Source organism: Caloenas nicobarica, unplaced genomic scaffold (genome assembly GCF_036013445.1).
Source record: "Caloenas nicobarica isolate bCalNic1 unplaced genomic scaffold, bCalNic1.hap1 Scaffold_1617, whole genome shotgun sequence".
NCBI classification, from domain to species: Eukaryota; Metazoa; Chordata; class Aves; order Columbiformes; family Columbidae; genus Caloenas; species Caloenas nicobarica.
The window spans coordinates 12746-31602 of record NW_027017106.1 but is presented as its reverse complement, the minus strand read 5'-3'; the positions used below and the strand labels follow the sequence as shown (position 1 = coordinate 31602).

At 71.8% G+C, this 18857-nt stretch overlaps 1 protein-coding gene across 1 annotated transcript; it reads right to left on the bottom strand.

Moving 5' to 3' along the window:
• Positions 1 to 1669: 1669 nt before the first annotated feature.
• On the bottom strand, positions 1670 to 18677 carry NFIX (nuclear factor I X). Its single transcript, XM_065657965.1, is given in 12 exon segments — positions 1670 to 1758; positions 2842 to 2933; positions 5634 to 5753; positions 5755 to 5801; positions 6616 to 6738; positions 8296 to 8328; positions 8331 to 8425; positions 8501 to 8621; positions 8794 to 8868; positions 8954 to 9016; positions 12606 to 13137; positions 18417 to 18677. Coding segments are annotated over 11 exon segments (1311 nt in total). The 5' UTR covers positions 18444 to 18677; the 3' UTR covers positions 1670 to 1758; positions 2842 to 2858.
• Between the last annotated feature and the right edge of the window lie 180 nt (positions 18678 to 18857).

Here is an 18857-nt window from a genome sequence, read left to right as displayed (position 1 = left end):
GGGGGGGGTAACGCCCTTGGGCTCTTTAAAGCGGCGGGGGAGGGGCCCGAACACCTGGGTTCCCCCCAGGATTGGGGAGAAATCGGCCCGTTTTGGGCTTCCCCGCCCCCCGCGACCCCCGGTGACCCCGACCCCCCCCCGCAGTGACCCCCCCGCCCCTCCCCCCGCACCGAGCCGGCCCGGGCGGGTTCGACACTTTTATTTCCTTTTTTTGCCTTTTTTCGCCCCATTTTCCGCGGCTTTTTCCTCCTTTCCCGCTCCGCGGCGCCTTTTGGGTGGTTTTTATTTTTTTCTTTTCTTTTTTTTTTTTTTTTTTTTTTCCCCCCCCCTTTTCTTTTCTCCTCGGTCTGGGGGGAGGGGCCGACCCCCCGGGAAATGACGTCACTATCACGTGCGGGGGGGGGGAGGGGCGACCTGGGGGTCCCCAAATGTGCAACGCGGGGGGGGGGGAGGGGGGGGGGGAGGGGGGCGGGGTCGCTCTCGGGGCCCCTCCCCCCAAATGGGGGTCCCGGGGGGGCCTCGTGCTGGTGGGGGGCCCCAAATGTTGGGGGCCCCGTTTGCTGGTGGGGGCCCGGGGGGGGGGCCCGAGATGGGAGGGGGGCAAAAATGGAGGAGGGGGCCAAAACTGGGGAGGGAACTGCTGGTGGGGGGGTCCCAAAAACCCGGGGGGGTCACAGAGCGGAGGGGTCACCCCAGGGCGGGGGGTCTAAGGCAAATTTGGTCCGTTTGACCCCAAAACCTGGGGCCGGGGGGGGGGCGGGAGGGCCGGACCCCCCCAAAGGTGCAGAAACCCCAAAACGAGCAAAATGGCCCCAAATCCGCCCCCCCCCCCCGCCCCCAGTGACCCCTGGGGCAAAACTGCCCCAAACCGGTCAAAACCACAAAACGCCGGGGGGGAAACCTGGGGGGCAGAACGGGGAAGTGGGGGTTCCCCGAAAAAGCACTTGGAAGGGGGAGACCCGAAAGGGGGGGGACCCCGGGGGGGGGGTTAACCCCAAAATGGGGGGGTTGACCCCAAAATGGGGGGGTTGGCCAGGGGTGGACACAAGGGGGTGACCCCAAAATGGGGGGTTTGACCCCAAAATGGGGGGTTTGACCCCAAAGGGGGATGGACCCCATGTGGGGGGGGGGGGGGGGGGGCTGACCCAAACCGGGGGGGTTTGACCCCAAACCCGGGGGGGGGGGCTTGACCCCAGGGGGGTTTGACCCCGAGCGGGGTTGGACCCCAGAACGCGGGAGTTTTACCCCAAAAAGGGGGGGGGGGGGGGGGCGGGGGCCTCGCCCGGGGGTAATTGCACTTAATTAAAAAAATGAGCGGGGGGGTGGGGGGGGCCCGAAGCGGGGGGGCCGGGTGGGGTCCCGGGGTCCCCCCCCGCCCCCCGCTCGCTGTCCTGCAGCAACGGGACCCCCCGGGGGGGAGGGGCGGGGGGGCACGCGTGTGCGGGCGGGTGCTGGTGAGAACACGCGTGTGCGGGGTCACGCGTGCGGGGGGGGGCACACACACGTGTCCCCCGGACGCCTGGGTCCCCCCGAGTGGGGGTGGGGGTGCGGGGGGGGCGCATCAGAGAGCCGGAGCCTCATCCACGTCACGGGGGGGGGGGGGTGGGGGGGGAGGCGGGGCCCCCCCGGGGTTGGACGGTGGGGGAGGGGGGGGCCGGGGGGGCTGCGCGTTTGCGTTCGGTCGGGGTGGGTTTTTTGTCTTTTTTTCTCCTTTTTCCAGCGGTTTCTCCTCGTTCGGGGGCGTCAGAGGAACCAGGACTGGGGGGGAGAGGGGGGGGGGTCAGGGGGGCAGCGACACCGACCCCCCGAATCCCCCACCCCCCCGCACCCCGGGGGCTCGGGGCTGGACTGGGGGGTGTCACAGGGGACCCAGGCGTCCGGGGACACCCAGGAGTTCAGGGGGACCCAGGCGTCCGGGCGGCGCCGCCGCCTCAATGCTCAGCACATGGCGGCCCCGGCGGGTGGACCCAGGCGTCCGGGAGCCCCGCCCCTCCCCCGCGTGCCAGGCCGGGGCGCGGCGCTGCCACGCCATTGGCTGCCCGGCCACCGCACCACCGCGGCCCGGCCAATGGGGACGCGCCCGCTGCCGCAGCGCCCGCAGCCTGCCAAGGCGCGCCCGTGCCAGCCAATCAGGCGCCGCCTGGCTGGCCCGCCGAGGCCCCCATTGGCCGCCAGCCCTGGCCCCCCCCCCCCCCCCCAAGCCCATTGGCTCCGCGCCGGCGCCGCGGCCGCTCCCGCGCCAGCCAATCCGAGGCCAGCGACACAGGGCAGGCAGCCAATCGGGCGTCGTGCCACGGCGCTGCAGGCCAATGGGGCGCCCCCGCGGGGGGCGCGACCCCGGCCCAGAGCGGTGCCGGGGGGGGGGGGCGCGGTTGCCATGGTGACGCTGGGACGGGACCCCGCCCCATTGTCCCGGCCGCTGGCGGTGACGTCACGTCTCGTTGCTCCGGCAACCAGATGGGGGAGGGAGGGGGCCCAGTCCCCCCCAGCGCTCCCAGTTGGGCATCGGGGGTGGGGCCTGGGCTGCTCATTAACCGCCTAATTAGCCTGGGATGGGAGGGAGGGGGGCAGGTGAGGACCCAGGCGTGCCCTGGCAGGGGACCCAGGCGTCGGGGGAACCCAGGAGTGCGGGAGGAACCCAGGAGTGCGGGGGAACCCAGGAGTGCGGGGGAACCCAGGAGTGCGGGAGGAACCCAGGAGTGCGGGAGAGACTCAGGGGTGTGGGGAACCCAGGCGTCCGGGGGGAACCCAGGCGTCCGGGGGGAACCCAGGCGTCCGGGGGGAACCCAGGCGTCCGGGGGAACCCAGGCGTCCGGGGAGAACCCAGGCGTCCGGCCGTACCTGCTGCGGGGGGAGGGTCAGAAAGTCGCCGTCGCGGGTCCGAGGCCGACAAGGCGGGGGGGGGGGAGGGGCGGGGCCTGGCGCTGCGAGTGCTGGGGGGAGGGGGGGTCAGCGGGGGGACACGCGTGTGACACATGGACACGCGTGTGACACGCGTGCACCACCGGGACCCCCCCGTGCTCCCCAAATCGGGCGCCCTGGGCCCCCCCTGCCCCCACAGGGGACCCAGGCGTCCTGTGCCCCCCCGCCCCGACCAACACCCTCCCCGAAAATGGGGTAAAAAAATGGAGAAAAGGAAAAATAACCGGGGAATGTGGTGGATGAGGCGCCGGGACGTGCCGGGGGGGACGGTGACGGCGATGGCGATGGGGGGGATGACGCACGGGCAGCCGGGCCGGGCCCTGTCACTCGTGTCACCCCCATGTCACCCCTGTGCCCCCGGGTCACCGCAGTGTCACCCGTGTCACCAGTTTCCTCCTGCGCTGCCGCCCGGTCACCCCGGGGCCACTGGGGCACCTGCACCCTCTGCTGCACCCCCTGAACCCCCGTTACTGCACCCCCGGACCCCATTACTGCACCCCCCGAACCCCGTTACTGCACCCCCGGACCCCGTTACTGCACCCCCCGAACCCCGTTACTGCACCCCCCGAACCCCGTTACTGCACCCCCTGAACCCCGTTACTGCACCCCCCGGACCCCGTTACTGCACCCCCCTGAACCCATTACTGCACCCCTGGACCCCATTACTGCACCCCGAACCCTTGAACCCCATTACTGCACCCCTGAACCCCATTACTGCACCCCCTGAACCCCGTTACTGCACCCCCTGAACCCCGTTACTGCACCCCCTGGACCCCGTTACTGCACCCCTGAACCCCATTACTGCACCCCCTGGACCCCGTTACTGCACCCCCTGAACCCCGTTACTGCACCCCCTGAACCCCATTACTGCACCCCCTGAACCCCGTTACTGCACCCCCTGAACCCCATTACTGCACCCCCTGGACCCCGTTACTGTACCCCCGACCCCTGAACCCCGTTACTGCACCCCCTGAACCCCATTACTGCACCCCCTGAACCCCATACTGCACCCCCTGGACCCCATTACTGCACCCCCTGGACCCCGTTACTGCACCCCCTGGACCCCGTTACTGCACCCTTGAACCCCATTACTGCACCCCCTGGACCCCGTTACTGCACCCCCTGAACCCCATTACTGCACCCCCTGGACCCCGTTACTGCACCCCCTGAACCCCGTTACTGCACCCCCTGAACCCCGTTACTGCACCCCCTGAACCCCATTACTGCACCCCCTGGACCCCATTACTGCACCCCCTGGACCCCGTTACTGCACCCCCTGAACCCCATTACTGCACCCCCTGAACCCCATTACTGCACCCCCCGGACCCCGTTACTGCACCCCCTGGACCCCATAAACCCCGTGCACCCCCCACACTGCACCCAGCGCACCCCAATGCTGCACCCCGAGCCCCCTAAACCCCACTGCAGCCCATTACTGCACCCCTGAACACCCCGAACGCCCCGCACCCCATAAACTCCCTGCATCCCCGCACCGCATCCGACTGCACCCCACAAACCCATAAGCTGCACCCCCTGCACCCCAATGCCGCACCCCGTCGAGCCCCTGACCCCCCACACTGCACCCCCTGAGCCCCGCCCCAGGTCCCGGCTGCGGGTGCAGAGGGTGCAGTGGGAGCACTGGGAGCACTGGGAGCACTGGGCGGCACTTACGGGGCGCGGCCGGGGTCCCCGGGGGCCGCCGGGGCTTTGGGGTCCGGCGGGGGGAGGGGCAGCGGCCGGGCCAGGGGGGGGTCCCCGCAGCCCCCCCAGCGCGGCCCTGCCCCCCGCTCGGCTGCAAGAGAACACGGTGACCGGGGGCGGCGGGGACCCGCCAGGGGGCGCTGGCGCGGGGGGCGTGGTCCGGGGCTCATTTGCATACAGGCTCCGCCCCCCCCCCCCGGTTCGCACGTGCACCAGGTCACACCCCCGGGACCTGCCCTGCCAGGCCCCGCCCCCGGCCTCATTTGCATACTGGCCCCGCCCCATGGAGCTGCTCCGCACAAGCTCCGCCTCCTGCGCCTCATTTAAATACAAGCCCCGCCCCAGGGCGCGCGAGGCCGCGGAGACCGGGCACCAAACTGGGACCAGCGAGACCCGAACTGGGACCAGCGAGACCCGAACTGGGACCGGTGACCCTGCGGGACCCCAAACTGGGACCAGCGAGACCCGAACTGGGACCAGTGACCCTGCGGGACCCCAAACTGGGACCAGCGAGACCCGAACTGGGACCGGTGACCCTGCGGGACCCCAAACTGGGACCAGCAAGACCCGAACTGGGACCGGTGACCCTGCGGGACCCCAAACTGGGACCAGCAAGACCCGAACTGGGACCGGTGACCCTGCGGGACCCCAAACTGGGACCAGCGAGACCCGAACTGGGACCGGTGACCCTGCGGGACCCCAAACTGGACCAGCGAGACCCGAACTGGGACCGGTGACCCTGCGGGACCCCAAACTGGGACCAGCAAGACCCGAACTGGGACCGGTGACCCTGCGGGACCCCAAACTGGGACCAGCGAGACCCGAACTGGGACCAGTGACCCTGCGGGACCCCAAACTGGGACCAGTGCCCGGGCATGGGGTCAGGCCCCCAGGGGGGGTTGGGCAGCGTCCCCCGTGTCCCCACGGTGTCCCCACACCGGCACGTCCCGTGTCCCTGCAGTGTCCCCACGTGCCCCGTGCCCCCCCGTCCCCCCGTCCCCGTGTCCCACCTGCGTCCCCTGCGCGGCGCCGTCGGCGCAGACGAACTGCACGAAGTCCTTGAGCGAGTCCTGGCCGTGGTGGTAGCGGATGGTGGGGTGGGCGAAGTAGGGGCTGGACTGGGGCAGGAGGGGACCCGGACGGGAAGTGCAGCGCCGAGGCCGAGGCCCGCGGGCTGCCTGCAGCGAGCCTGAGCGCCGGGACCCGGGACCCAGGCGTCCGGGGGACCCAGGCGTCTGGGGGACCCAGGCGTGCGGGGGACCCAGGCGTCCGGGGAGGACCCAGGCGTGCGGGGAGGACCCAGGCGTGCGGGGAGGACCAGGCGTCCGGGGGACCCAGGCGTCCGGGGAGGACCCAGGCGTGCGGGGAGGACCCAGGTGTGCGGGGAGGACCCAGGCGTCCGGGGGACCCAGGCGTCCGGGGAGGACCCAGGCGTCCGGGGAGGACCCAGGCGTGCGGGGAGGACCCAGGCGTCCGGGGAGGACCCAGGCGTCCGGGGGACCCAGGCGTCCGGGGAGGACCCAGGCGTGCGGGGAGGACCCAGGTGTGCGGGGAGGACCCAGGCGTCCGGGGGACCCAGGCGTCCGGGGAGGACCCAGGTGTCCGGGGAGGACCAGGCGTCCGGGGAGGACCCAGGCGTCTGGGGAGGACCCAGGCGTGCGGGGGACCCAGGCGTGCGGGGGACCCAGGCGTGCGGGGAGGACCCAGGCGTCCGGGGGACCCAGGCGTCCGGGGGACCCAGGCGTGCGGGGAGGACCCAGGCGTGCGGGGAGGACCCAGGCGTGCGGGGGACACGGGAGGACCCAGGCGTCCGGGGGACCCAAGAGTTCAGGGGGGGACCCAGGTGACCAGAGGGGAGAGGACCCAGGAGTTCGGGAGGGGACCCAGGAGTTCAGAGTTTGCCCGGGGGTCTCAGGGTGCCAAGGGCGGGTCCCGGGGGTCTCGGGGTGCCCGGGGGGTCTCGGGGTGCCCGGGGGGTGCCGGGGGTCTCACCGGGGCGCACTCCGGCCAGCACGGGCAGGGGGTGGTGTCCGAAGGCCACGCGGGGGGCGGCCCCGTGACCGCCCAGGGCGCTGCAGAAATCCAACTTCCCCGACTTCTTCAGCGCTGCGGGGCCTGGGGGGCCAGGGGGGGTCAGGGGGGGCAGCTGCACCCCAGCACCCCATGGGACCCCCCAGTGCCCCGGCACCTCCCCCCAGCACCCCACAGCCCCCCAGGGAGCCCCAGACCCCGGGGTCCCCCCCAGCCCCCCCGGGCACTTTCTCCCATCACCCCCCACCCCCTCCCTCGTCACCCCCCTGTGCCCCCTGCCCCCCGTGTCACCCACCGCTGTCCCCCATGTCCCCCCAGCCCCGTCACCCGCTGCTGTCCCCCCCATGTCCCCCTGTCACCCACCGCTGTCCCCCCATGTCCCCCCGTCACCCACCGGTGTCCCCCATGTCCCCCCAGCCCCCGTCACCCGCTGCTGTCCCCCCCATGTCTCCCCCGTCACCCACCGGTGTCCCCGTCACCCCCCCAACCCCGTCACCCGCCGCTGTCCCCCCATGTCCCCCAGCCCCGTCACCCACCGGTGTCCCCCCCATGTCCCCCCATCACCCACCAGTGTCCCCGTCGTCCCCCCAGCCCCATCACCCACCAGTGTCCCCGTCGCCCCCCAGCCCCGTCACCCACCGCTGTCCCCCCCATGTCCCCCCGTCACCCACCGGTGTCCCCATCACCCCCCCAGCCCCGTCACCCACCCGGTGTCCCCCCATGTCCCCCCATCACCCACCGGTGTCCCCGTCACCCCCCCAGTCCCGTCACCCACCGCTGTCCCCCCCATGTCCCCCCGTCACCCACCGGTGTCCCCCCATGTCCCCCGTCACCCACCGGTGTCCCCGTCACCCCCCAGTCCCGTCACCCACTGCTGTCCCCCCCATGTCCCCCCGTCACCCACTGCTGTCCCCCCATGTCCCCCCGTCACCCACCAGTGTCCCCGTCACCCCCCCAGGTCCCGTCACCCACCGGTGTCCCCGTCGCCCCCCCAGCCCCGTCACCCGCTGCTGTCCCCCCATGTCCCCCCGTCACCCACCGGTGTCCCGTCGCCCCCCAGCCCGTCACCCACCGCTGTCCCCCCCATGTCCCCCCGTCACCCACCGGTGTCCCCGTCGCCCCCCAGCCCCTCACCCACCAGTGTCCCCATTGCCCCCCCAGCCCCGTCACCCGCCGCTGTCCCCCCCATGTCCCCCGTCACCCACCGGTGTCCCCGTCATCCCCCAGCCCCGTCACCCACCGCTGTCCCCCCATGTCCCCCCATCACCCACCGGTGTCCCCCCATGTCCCCCCATCACCCACCAGTGTCCCCGTCGTCCCCCCAGCCCCGTTCACCCACCGGTGTCCCCCCCATGTCCCCCCGTCACCCACCGGTGTCCCCATCGCCCCCCCAGCCCCGTCACCCGCCGCTGTCCCCCCCATGTCCCCCCGTCACCCACCGGTGTCCCCGTCGCCCCCCCAGCCCCGTCACCCACGGTGTCCCCCCCATGTCCCCCGTCACCCGCCGCTGTCCCCCCATGTCCCCCCAGCCCCGTCACCCACCGGTGTCCCCCCATGTCCCCCCGTCACCCACCGGTGTCCCCCGTCGCCCCCCCAGCCCCGTCCCCCACCGGTGTCCCCCCATGTCCCCCCGTCACCCACCGGTGTCCCCGTCGCCCCCCCAGCCCTGGCTCTCCCGGGGGCTGGGGACCGTCCCGGCGCGGGGTAGAAAACGTCGTCCCCGGGTCCCTCCATGTCCCCCTCGTCCAGGGCCTTGGGGCGCTTGGGGCCGCTGTGGGGACAGGGGGGTCACTGAGGGTGGGTCCCGCCCAGGGATCCGGGCGGGGGAGGTTTGGGGGGTCCGTACCTGGCCGGGGGGGGTCCCAGCGGCCGCCGTCCCAGCGCCACGGAGCTGATGTTGTAGAAGCCGCCCGGGGTCTCCAGATCGGCCAGAGAGAAGTTTGGGCCTGAGGCCGTGGCCACCGGGGCTGGGGACACGGGGACAGAACGGGGACGTGGGGACCCGCGTGGGACCCCCCCAGGCCCGCCGTGCCCCCCCCGTCCTCAGAGCCCCCCCTGTCCCACACCCGCCCGTGGATCCCACACTGACCCTGCCCCACGTCCCCCCACGTCCCCCCGTGTCCCCCTGTCCCCACTTACTCTGGGACACCCTCACCAGCTCCGTCACGTTCCAGACGCCCGATGTCACAAAACAGTCCTGGAAGGTCAGGTGCCCTGGGGACGGGGGACACAGGGACATGGGGGACACCGGGGGGACGCCGGGGACAGCGGGGGCGCAGCGGGGGACCCCGGGACTCACCGTTGGGCAGTGGTTTGATGTCTGCGTCTCCCTGCGGGTTTGAGCTGTCGGATTGTCCAGAGTCTGCGGGGGACACGAGGTCAGGCCCGGACGCCTGGGTCCCCCCGGACGCCTGGGTCCCTGTCCTGCCCCGGGGAGGAGGGGCGGCCCCGGACGCCTGGGTCCCCCCCGGACGCCTGGGTCCCTGTCCTGCCCCGGGGAGGAGGGGCAGCCCCGGACGCCTGGGTCCCCCCCCGGACGCCTGGGGTCCCTGTCCTGCCCCGGGGAGGAGGGGCGGCCCCGGACGCCTGGGTCCCCCCCGGACGCCTGGGTCCCCCCCGGACGCCTGGGGTCCCTGTCCTGCCCCGGGGAGGAGGGGCGGCCCCGGACGCCTGGGTCCCCCCCGGACACCTGGGCTCCCTGTCCTGCCCCGGGGAGGAGGGGCGGCCCCGGACGCCTGGGTCCCCCCGGACGCCTGGGTCCCCCCCGGACGCCTGGGGTCCCTGTCCTGCACCGGGGAGGAGGGGCGGCCCCGGACGCCTGGGTCCCCCCGGACGCCTGGGTCCCCCCCGGACGCCTGGGGTCCCTGTCCTGCCCCGGGGAGGAGGGGCGGCCCCGGACGCCTGGGTCCCCGCGCTGAAGGGCCTCTTGTTCCCGCGGGGTCGTTCGGGGTGAATGTCCTTGGGGACCTCGGTGGCACCCGCGGGCCAGGGGGGGACCCCGGTGTCTGGGCACCCCACATGGGACCCAGGCGTCCGGGCGCGCCCCCCTCCTGCCGCCCAGGGGGGACCCAGGCGTCCGGGCGGGGGGGCCGCGGGGCCGGGCTGGGGGCCAGGAATGCGCTGGGCCCCCGCCAGCCGCTGCGCCAACAAAGCCGCCATTGTCTGCACTGCCGGGGGGGCCCGGACGCCTGGGTTCCCCCCAGCGCCCCCCCCGACCCCACGGTGTCCCCCCCCCCCCAAGTGCCCCCCCATCTGCCCCGGACACCTGGGTCCCCCCCAACCCCCCCACATCTGGGGGTCCCATCATCCCCCCGGGTTCCCCTCCCTGCCCCGCCCCGGGGACCCAGGCGTGCGGGGGGGGAGGGGCGGGGGGTCAGGGGTCAGCAGGCGCGTGCGGGGTCGCGACCTCTGTCAGGGGGGTGGGGGGGGTGTCGCGTGGCGGGCGCGTGCCGCCCCTCCCCCCCGCCCGGACGCCTGGGTCCTCCCGGGGCTCCTGGACGGGGGGGGGGACACCCCGGAGGGTCCTGGGCCCCCCGTCCTGCAGCCCCGCCGCCCCGCCTCCGTTTCCCCCAAGCCCCGAGCCGGACGCAGCGGGTCCCGCTGTCCCCCCCGTGTCCCCCCCGCCGGGGGGTTCAGGTGCCGTTGGGCAGCTGCGCCCCCCCCGCCCCGCGGCCCCTCCCCCCGCACCTGCGGCCCGCGGACCCAGGCGTTCGGGAGGGACCCAGGCGTTCGGGAGGGACCCAGGCGTCCGGGCAGCGCCAGCAGCGACCGCGTGTCCCCCCCAGCCCCTATGGATCCCGTGACCCACACGATGGCCCCATAGACCCACCTGGAGCCCCAGCGGCTCCGGCAGAGCCAGATGGATCCTATAGGGTGCTGCAGAGCCCCATGGAGCCCCACAGAGCCCCACACAGACCTATAGAGACCTATAGACCAACAGAACCCTATAGAGCCCCACAGAGCCCCACAGAGCCCCACACAGACCTATAGAGACCTATAGACCAACAGAACCCTATAGAGCCCCACAGAACCCCACACAGACCTATAGAGACCTATAGACCAACAGAACCCTATAGAGCCCCACAGAGCCCCACAGAACCCCACACAGACCTATAGAGACCTATAGACCAACAGAACCCTATAGAGCCCCACAGAGCCCCACAGAACCCCACACAGACCTATAGAGACCTATAGACCAACAGAACCCTATAGAGCCCCACAGAGCCCCACAGAACCCCACACAGACCTATAGAGACCTATAGACCAACAGAACCCTATAGAGCCCCACAGAGCCACACAGAACCCCACACAGCCCTAGGGAGCCCTATAGAGACCTATAGAGTCCTATGGATTCACAGAAAACCCTGCACAGCCCTACGGACCAACACAAAACCCTATAGGGCCCTATACAGCCCTATAGAGCAACACAGCACCGTAGAGACCGATAAAGCCCCACAGAACCCTACGCAGCCCTATGGAGCCCTACAGAGATGTACGCAGCCCCACAGAGCCCCACGGCTGCAGCAGCACGGGGGGGCCGCGGGGCGCCGCTCCCGTCCCCCGTCCCGCTGCCGCAGCGCGTTCCGGGTGCCAACAGGCGCCATCTTAGCGGGGGGGAGGGGGGGGTTGGCACCGCGCCCCCCAAACCGCAGCCAAGGGCGGGGGGAGGGGCGGGGGCTCGTGCCAAACGGGGGGGGGCGGGGCCCTCATGGACGCAGGGCGGGGGGGGGGCAGGAAACACCCCCAAACTGCCCCCCCGGCCCCAGCGCGCGAGGGACCCAGGCGTCCGGGCACCCCCGGTGAGGACCCAGGCGTCCGGGAGCCAATGCCGAGCGCCGGGAAAGCGACACAAACCCCCCCCGCCCCGGTTCCGGCCCCAAAATGACACGTTCGCCCTCCCCCCGCACACGCGTGTGGGGCACACGGGGCGGGTGCGCGGCGCACACGCGTGTCCTGGCACGAGTGCCCGGCGGGAGCCCGCGGCACAAACGGTGCACGGCACGATGCACGGTGCACGATGCACGGTGCACAATGCACGGTGCACAATGCACGGTGCACGCACGGCTTTGTGCACGGCTCCCAGTGCACGGCAAAGCCCGGTGCACAATTCCCTGTGCGTGGCAAAGGACGGTGCACAGTTCCTGGTGCACAACTCCCAGTGCACGGCACAGCATGGTGCACAGCTCCCGGTGCACGGCCGAGCACAATGCACAGCCCCCGGTGCACGATTCACGGTGCACAGCTCCATGCACTCGGCTCCCCATGCGCATCCTGGTGCACAGCACAGTGCACATCCCGGTGCACAGCAGAGCACAATACACAGCTCCTGGTGCACAATTCCCAGTGCACAATTCCTGGTGCACAGCACAGCTGCCAGTGCGCATCTAGTGCACAATTCCCTGTGCACAGCGCAGCTCCCGGTGCACAGCAGAGCACAGTGGACGGCTCCTTGTGCACAGCTCCATGCACATCCCAGTGCACAATTCCCTGTGCACAGCAGAGCACAATGCACAGCTCCCGGTGCTCAATTCCCACTGCACAATTCCTGGTGCACAGCGCAGCTCCCGGTGCACAGCAGAGCACAGTGGACGGCTCCTGGTGCACAGCTCCACGCACATCCCAGTGCACAATTCCCGGTGCACAGCAGAGCACAGTGGATGGCTCCTTGTGCACGGCTCCACGCACATCCCAGTGCACAATTCCCAGCGCGCAGCTCCAGCTCCCTGCACACAGCTCCCCGTGCACATCCCGGTGCTCAGCTCCTGGTGCACACCCCGGTGCACACCCCAACGCACCATTCCTGGCGCTCACCTCCACGTGCCGCACCCGCTGCTCACCCCGCGCTTTGCCACGCGGCGCCGCTTTGCGCCAGGCGCCCGGGCCCCCCCAATCCTCCCCGTTTCCCTCCCCCAGCGACGCCCCCAAACCCCAACCCGCCCCGTCCCGCTCACCGTGCACGTGCACGAAATAGGCCAGGTAGAGGTCGAGCTCCTTGACGGCCACGCCGATGTGGTGCGGCTGCACGCACAGCCCGGGGCTGGCGCAGTGCGGCGCCTTGGCCAGGCGCTCGCCGTCCGTGCTCTCCAGAGGGACCCCCTTGAACAGGATCACCATGACCAGGTCCAGCCGCCACACCTTGTCCGCCTGGCGCAGGCAGTCGATGCGCCGGATCTTGCCCTTCTGGTCGGGGTTGGACAGGACACAGCACGGCGGCTTCTTGCCGGTGACCGACAGCACGAAGTCCTCGCGGCACTCGGGCCGGATGTCCTTGCGCAGCTTGGCCAGGAGGCGCGAGGCCCATTTCTGCTTCACCTCGGGCTTCTCGCCCAGCAGCTCGTCCTTGACGGCGCGTTCCTCCTCCTTGGACATGCGCTTCTCGTGCTTCTTGAAGTACTTGCGCTTGCGGGCCTGCAGGTTGAACCAGGTGTAGGAGAAGGCGCGGACGTGGGGGAGCAGCGCCTCGATGAACGGGTGGAACTCATCCTAAAACGAGAGAGAGCACAGAGTCAGGGGTGCAGGAGAGCGCCCCCAAGCCGGCGCCTCGATGAACGGGTGGAACTCATCCTGAAACGAGAGAGAGAACAGAGTCAGGGGTGCAGGACAGCGCCCCCAACCCGGCGCCTCAGTGGACGGGTGGAACTCATCCTGTAACGAGAGCAGAGTTGGGGTGAACCCCAAAATCCTGCACCCATTGGGACCCCAAATCCAGCGCCTCGATGAATGGGAACTCATCCTAAAACGAACCGGAGAGCAGAGTTAGGGGTGCAGGATGGGACCCCTGAATCCAGCACCTCAATAAACGGGTGGAACTCATCCTAAAATGAGACCAGAGTTGGGGGGGACCCCAAAATCCTGAACACAGGGGGACCTCAAATCCTGCACCAGGAACTCCTGGGGACCCCTGAATCCTGCACCCGATGAACGGGGTGGGGGCTCATCCTGTGGGGGTGGCAGCGCCAGGGGGGACCCCAAATCTGCACCTGCAGGGACCCCAAATCCTGCACCACGAGCTCCCATGGGGACCCCAAGTCTGCACCTGCAGGGACCCCAGATCCTGCACCGGCAGCGCTGGAGACCCCAAAATCCTGCACTGGGAGGTCCTGGGGGGACCCCAAATCTGGGTGATGCCCACTCTGCATGGGGACTGGAGCACCCCCAGAAACGGGCAGCACCCCAAATAAAGCAGAGCACCCCAAATAGAGCAGAGCACCCCCAGAAACAGGGGAGCACCCCAAATAGAGCAGAGCACCCCAGAAACAAACAGGGGAGCACCCCCAGATGCGGCCACATCCAGCGCGGGGGCCCCGGGGGACACCCCGTCCTGCACGGGGACAGGATCGGGCCCCGCGGGGGGACAGTGACGGGACGGGGGGACCTGCCCGGTGCCCAACGGCTCCCGGTGTCCCCGGTGTCCCCGCAGCCCCGTCCCGTCCCCGGTGACGCTCCCGCTGCCGTCGGGTCTCGGCTGCCCCGGGCACGTCCCCAGCGCCGCTGCCGGTGCCACCGATCGCGCCCCCATCGCTCCCAGTCCCCGCCGATCGCGTCCCCACCGGTCCCGGTCCCGGCTCCGCCACCCCCTCCCGTCCCCACCGGTCCCCGCTCGCCGGTGCCGCCCCGTCCCGGTCCCGTCCCGCGGGTCCCGTCCCGTGCCCGCTCGTACCATCGCGGCGGCTCATCCCGGCCGTGGGCGGCTCCAGGCGGGCCCCGGCGGGCGGGACCGGGGGCGACAGCGGGGCTCGCGGGGCCGGTCGCGGGGGGGCGCGCGGAGCCGGCTCGGGGGTGGCAGCGCGGGAGCCGCTGCCGGGGGGTCCCGGAGCCGCCGCCGGAGCGCGCGGAGCCGCCGCGGCCCCTTTTGGCACCGGGACCGGCGCGGCGGCGGCCAATGGGAGCGCGGCGCGCGGGGGGAGCGGCCGCCCCATTGGCCGGGCCGGGGGGGGCGGGGCCGGGGGGGGGGCGGCGGAGTTCGGGGCCGGGACACGGGGGGGGGGGGCGGGGGGGGCACCGGGGGCAGCGCGAGCCCGAGGGGGCAGAGCGCCGCGCGCCCCCCGCCCCGCGGCTTCGCCGAAACCCGGAGATCTGCACCCAAAGCCTCGTGCCCGCCCTCGTGCAAACCCTCGTGCAAAGCCCCGTGCAAGGGGGTCGAGCGAGGACGCTCCCGCGAGGGGCCCGGCCCGGGGGGGGACACCCCGGGGGGGAAGGCCCCGGATTTTGGCCGCTTTCCCCGGCCCCGCGGCGGCCCCAGCGCGGGACGGCCCAAAACCTGCGGTTCTGCCCCCAAATCCCCTGCGCGGCGCTCGGAGCCAACACCCCCCCCCCCCCCCGCCCCCCCGCCGTAATTAATTCCCTCTGTGCGAAGAAAAACCCCAAAATTCGGGCGTTCGAGCAGCGGGGCCGGGGGGAGGCTCCGCACGGTGCTGCCCACGCACCTCCCGGCCGCAAACCGCGCCGTTTTCACCCCAAAAACGCAGCAGGGCCGTGCAGGCGTCGCTCCCGGCCCCCTCCCCGCTGGCTGCAGGGGACCCAGGTGTCCGGGTGGACCCAGGCGTCCGGGCCCAGCAGCACCCGCTGGGGCACAGGGAGGGCTCCCGGACACCTGGGTCCCCTCCCGAACGCCTGGGTCCCCTCCACACCTCGGGGAGGGCACTGGGGCAGGTCAGGCTGGTGGGGGGGGGTCGGTGGCCCAAACGCCTGGGTCCCCTCGTGGCCCCGGCGAAGACAAAGAGCCGCCAGGTCAGGCCTGCGCTGCCTGGATGCCGGGGTCCGCCCGAACGCCTGGGTCCCCTCCCGAACGCCTGGGTCCCCTCCCGAACGCCTGGGTCCCCTCCCCGCCCCTCCGCGGGGAAGCCATGGAAGGATCTAGAGGCTCCACAGCCGGTGCCTGCCCGGACGCCGGGGTCCCCTCCCGGACACCGGGGTCCCCCCCGGACGCCGGGGTCCGCGCTGGGGCGGGGTCCAGCCGCGCTGCCATTGGCTGCGCCGGCCCCGCATTGAGCCGCAGTGGCGGCGAAGCCACGTCGCCGCGTCCGCAGCTGCGAGCGCCCGGCAAAGCGCCAGCGCGGCGCGGGGGGGGCGGCGCCGAGCGCGAGGGAAAAGCCCAGAAAAAACAGAAAAGAGGAGAAAAAGGAAGGGAAGAAAAAAAACCCCACGCAACCAACCCCCACCCCACCCCCCCGCGGCCCCCCCGGCCCAGCGCCCGCCCTCCCGCGCCGCTGCCAGCTCCCCCCGGCCCTCGGCGTCGCCGCGAGAGAAAACAGCCCAAAGAGCCGGAATTGCCGCCAAAAATCCCCCCGGCGGCCCCAGCGCCGCTGCCAAGACCCTCCCGGGCGGGGGGGGGGCCGGGGAGGGCGGGGGAGGGGGCGGCCAGGACCCCCACGAGGGACCCCAGCAGCAGGCCGGGACCCAGGCGTCTGGGGGGGGGACCCAGGCGTCCGGGGGGGGGACCCAGGCGTCCGGGTGGCCTCGGAGAGAACGTGCCGGATGGTCCTGGCAGGGGACCCAGGAGTTTGGGAGGGACCCAGGTGTCCGGGGCCGGGGGGGGGGGGGACGGGACCCAGGTGTCCGGGTGTGCAGAGGAACCTCCCGCCCGCTCTCGTGGCCACGTGGAGGACCCAGGCGTCCGAGCCGCCCGAGGGGAACCCAGGCGTCCGGCACCCCCTCCCCCCGCAGAGGAGCCGGGAGGGGACCCTGGCGTCCGGGGCGGCGGGGGGGGGGGGGTCGCGGGGACGCGGGGGGGGGATGCGCCGCTGGCTCCAGGTTCTGCCGCAGCGTGCGGGGCCGACGCGGTTTGGCGCTGGTGGACCCAGGCGTCCGGGCCGCCCCCCCCGTGGCCTCGTGCCAGCCGGGCCGGGGTCCCCGCGCTGCAGCCGCCGCCAAGAAAGCTTTTTGTGGCCCATCAATAATTCAGGGCCCCCCCGGCCCAGCCCGGGGCTGCTCCATTATTGATGGAACCAGCGCGGACATGGGGGGGACGGGGAGGGACACGGGGGGGGCAGCAGCTCGAGCACACACGCTCATTCGCACGTTTTACACGGTTTGCACGTGGGGGGGTCGGCGCCTCCCCTGCCCCGATTGCATCAGCCGCCCGAAGCCCCACGCGCGTCGCACGGGGCCCCGCGCGCGGAACACGCGTGTCGCGCGCGGAACACGCGTGTCGCGCACCTGGCGCGGGACGGGCTGGGGGGGCACACGTGTCGCGCACACGCCGGGAGCGGCTGCCACGTGTGCACGGCGCTGGCACACGCGCGTGCGGCCCCACCGACGCCCCGCGTGCTGCCCCCGTGTCCCCCCCGTGTCCCCCGCACACGTGTGCGACGTTCTGCACCGTGACATGCGCGTCGCGCCTGAGGGACACAGGGACACACGAGGGACACACGAGGGACACACGAGGGACACACGAGGGACACACGAGGGACACACGAGCAGCTGGGACAGCGGCCACAGGGGACACGGGCCACAGGGGACAGGACGGATGCACCAGTGGCCACCGAGGGCCGGCCCGAGCCTGCAGGGGGCAGGAGCTGCTGCTGCACGTGCTGCTATAGGAACCGCTATAGATCCTGCTATAGATCCTGCCATAGATCCTGCTATAGGAACCGCTATAGATCCTGCTATAGGAACCGCTATGGATCCTGCTATAGATCCTGCTATAGGAACCGCTATGGATCCTGCTATAGATCCTGCTATAGGAACCGCTATAGATCCTGCCATAGATCCTGCTATAGGAACCGCTATGGATCCTGCCATAGGAACCGCTATGGATCCTGCCATAGATCCTGCTATAGGAACCGCTATGGATCCTGCTATAGGAACCGCTATGGATCCTGCTATGGATCCTGCTATAGGAACCGCTATGGATCCTGCTATAGAAACCGCTATGAATCCTGCTATGGATCCTGCTATGGATCCTGCTATAGGAACCGCTATGGATCCTGCCATAGATCCTGCTATAGGAACCGCTATGGATCCTGCTATAGGAACCGCTATGGATCCTGCTATAGATCCTGCTATAGGAACCGCTATGGATCCTGCCATAGATCCTGCTATAGGAACCGCTATGGATCCTGCTATAGGAACCGCTATGGATCCTGCCATAGATCCTGCTATAGGAACCGCTATGGATCCTGCCATAGATCCTCCTATAGGAACCGCTATAGGAACCGCTATAGGAACCGCAGCTGCTGCACCAGCTGGGGAGGGGACGGCGGCACCGACACAAACCCGCGCGACACGGGGGGACGCGCCCGCGGGGCCACCGTCGCCGTTGCACCATCGCACCGTTGCACCGCTGCCGTCGCACACGCGTGTGCACACGAGGCCGCGGGCTGAGCGCACGTGTGCGGAACGCGGGGACGCGCGCGCGCCCCGGGGGGAGCACACACGCGTGCCCCTGGCGCGTCGCCGGCGCGTGCACACGCGTGTGCGGGGCGGGGGCTCCAGAAGCGCCTTTGGCCGCTCGCCCGGGCGCCACCGGCCGCCAAAACCGCCCCGAAAAGCGGGAGAAAAGGGCAACGGGGGGCGGGGAGCGGCGGAGCCGGCGGGGGTGCGGGGGGGGGGGACCCCCCAGGGGACACACGGGGACCCCAACGAACAAACAGGGACTCGCAGCCCCCCCCGCGCCGACCCCCCCGCACCGGCCAGAACCGGAGGCCCCGGCCCTGCCCCCCCGCGCCCCCCGCCCCCCGCAGCCGGGAACGGTCGCACCCCCGGCCCCCCCCGCACCCCCATTCCGGGGTCCGCCCCCCCCGTTCGCGGCCCCCCCGTACCTGGGTCAGGCAGTACGGGGAGTACATGGCGGCGGGTCAGCGGCGCCGGGACATGGCGGGGCCGGGGCTGCGGGGGGTCCCGGTTCGGCGGCTCCGGGCGGTCCCGCTGCGGGGCCGGGGCTGCCGGGGGTCCCGGGGGGGGGTCCCGGTTCCGGGGGTGCCGGTTCGGGCGCGCGCGGGGAAAGTTTGCGCGAAGTTGGCGCGCGACGCACTTTTGCCGCGGGAAGGGCCGCGCCGGCCCCGCCCACCCGGACAGGCCCCGCCCACCGGCCCGCCCCGCGCCACGCCCGCTCCCGGCCACGCCCACTCCCGGGAGGCCACGCCCTCCCCGGCACCGGACACGCCCCCCCGCGCCTGTGGACACGCCCACGTCGGGACGGACACGGGGACACGGGACGGACACGGGGGAACGTGGGAGACATGAGGGGGACACGGGAGGGG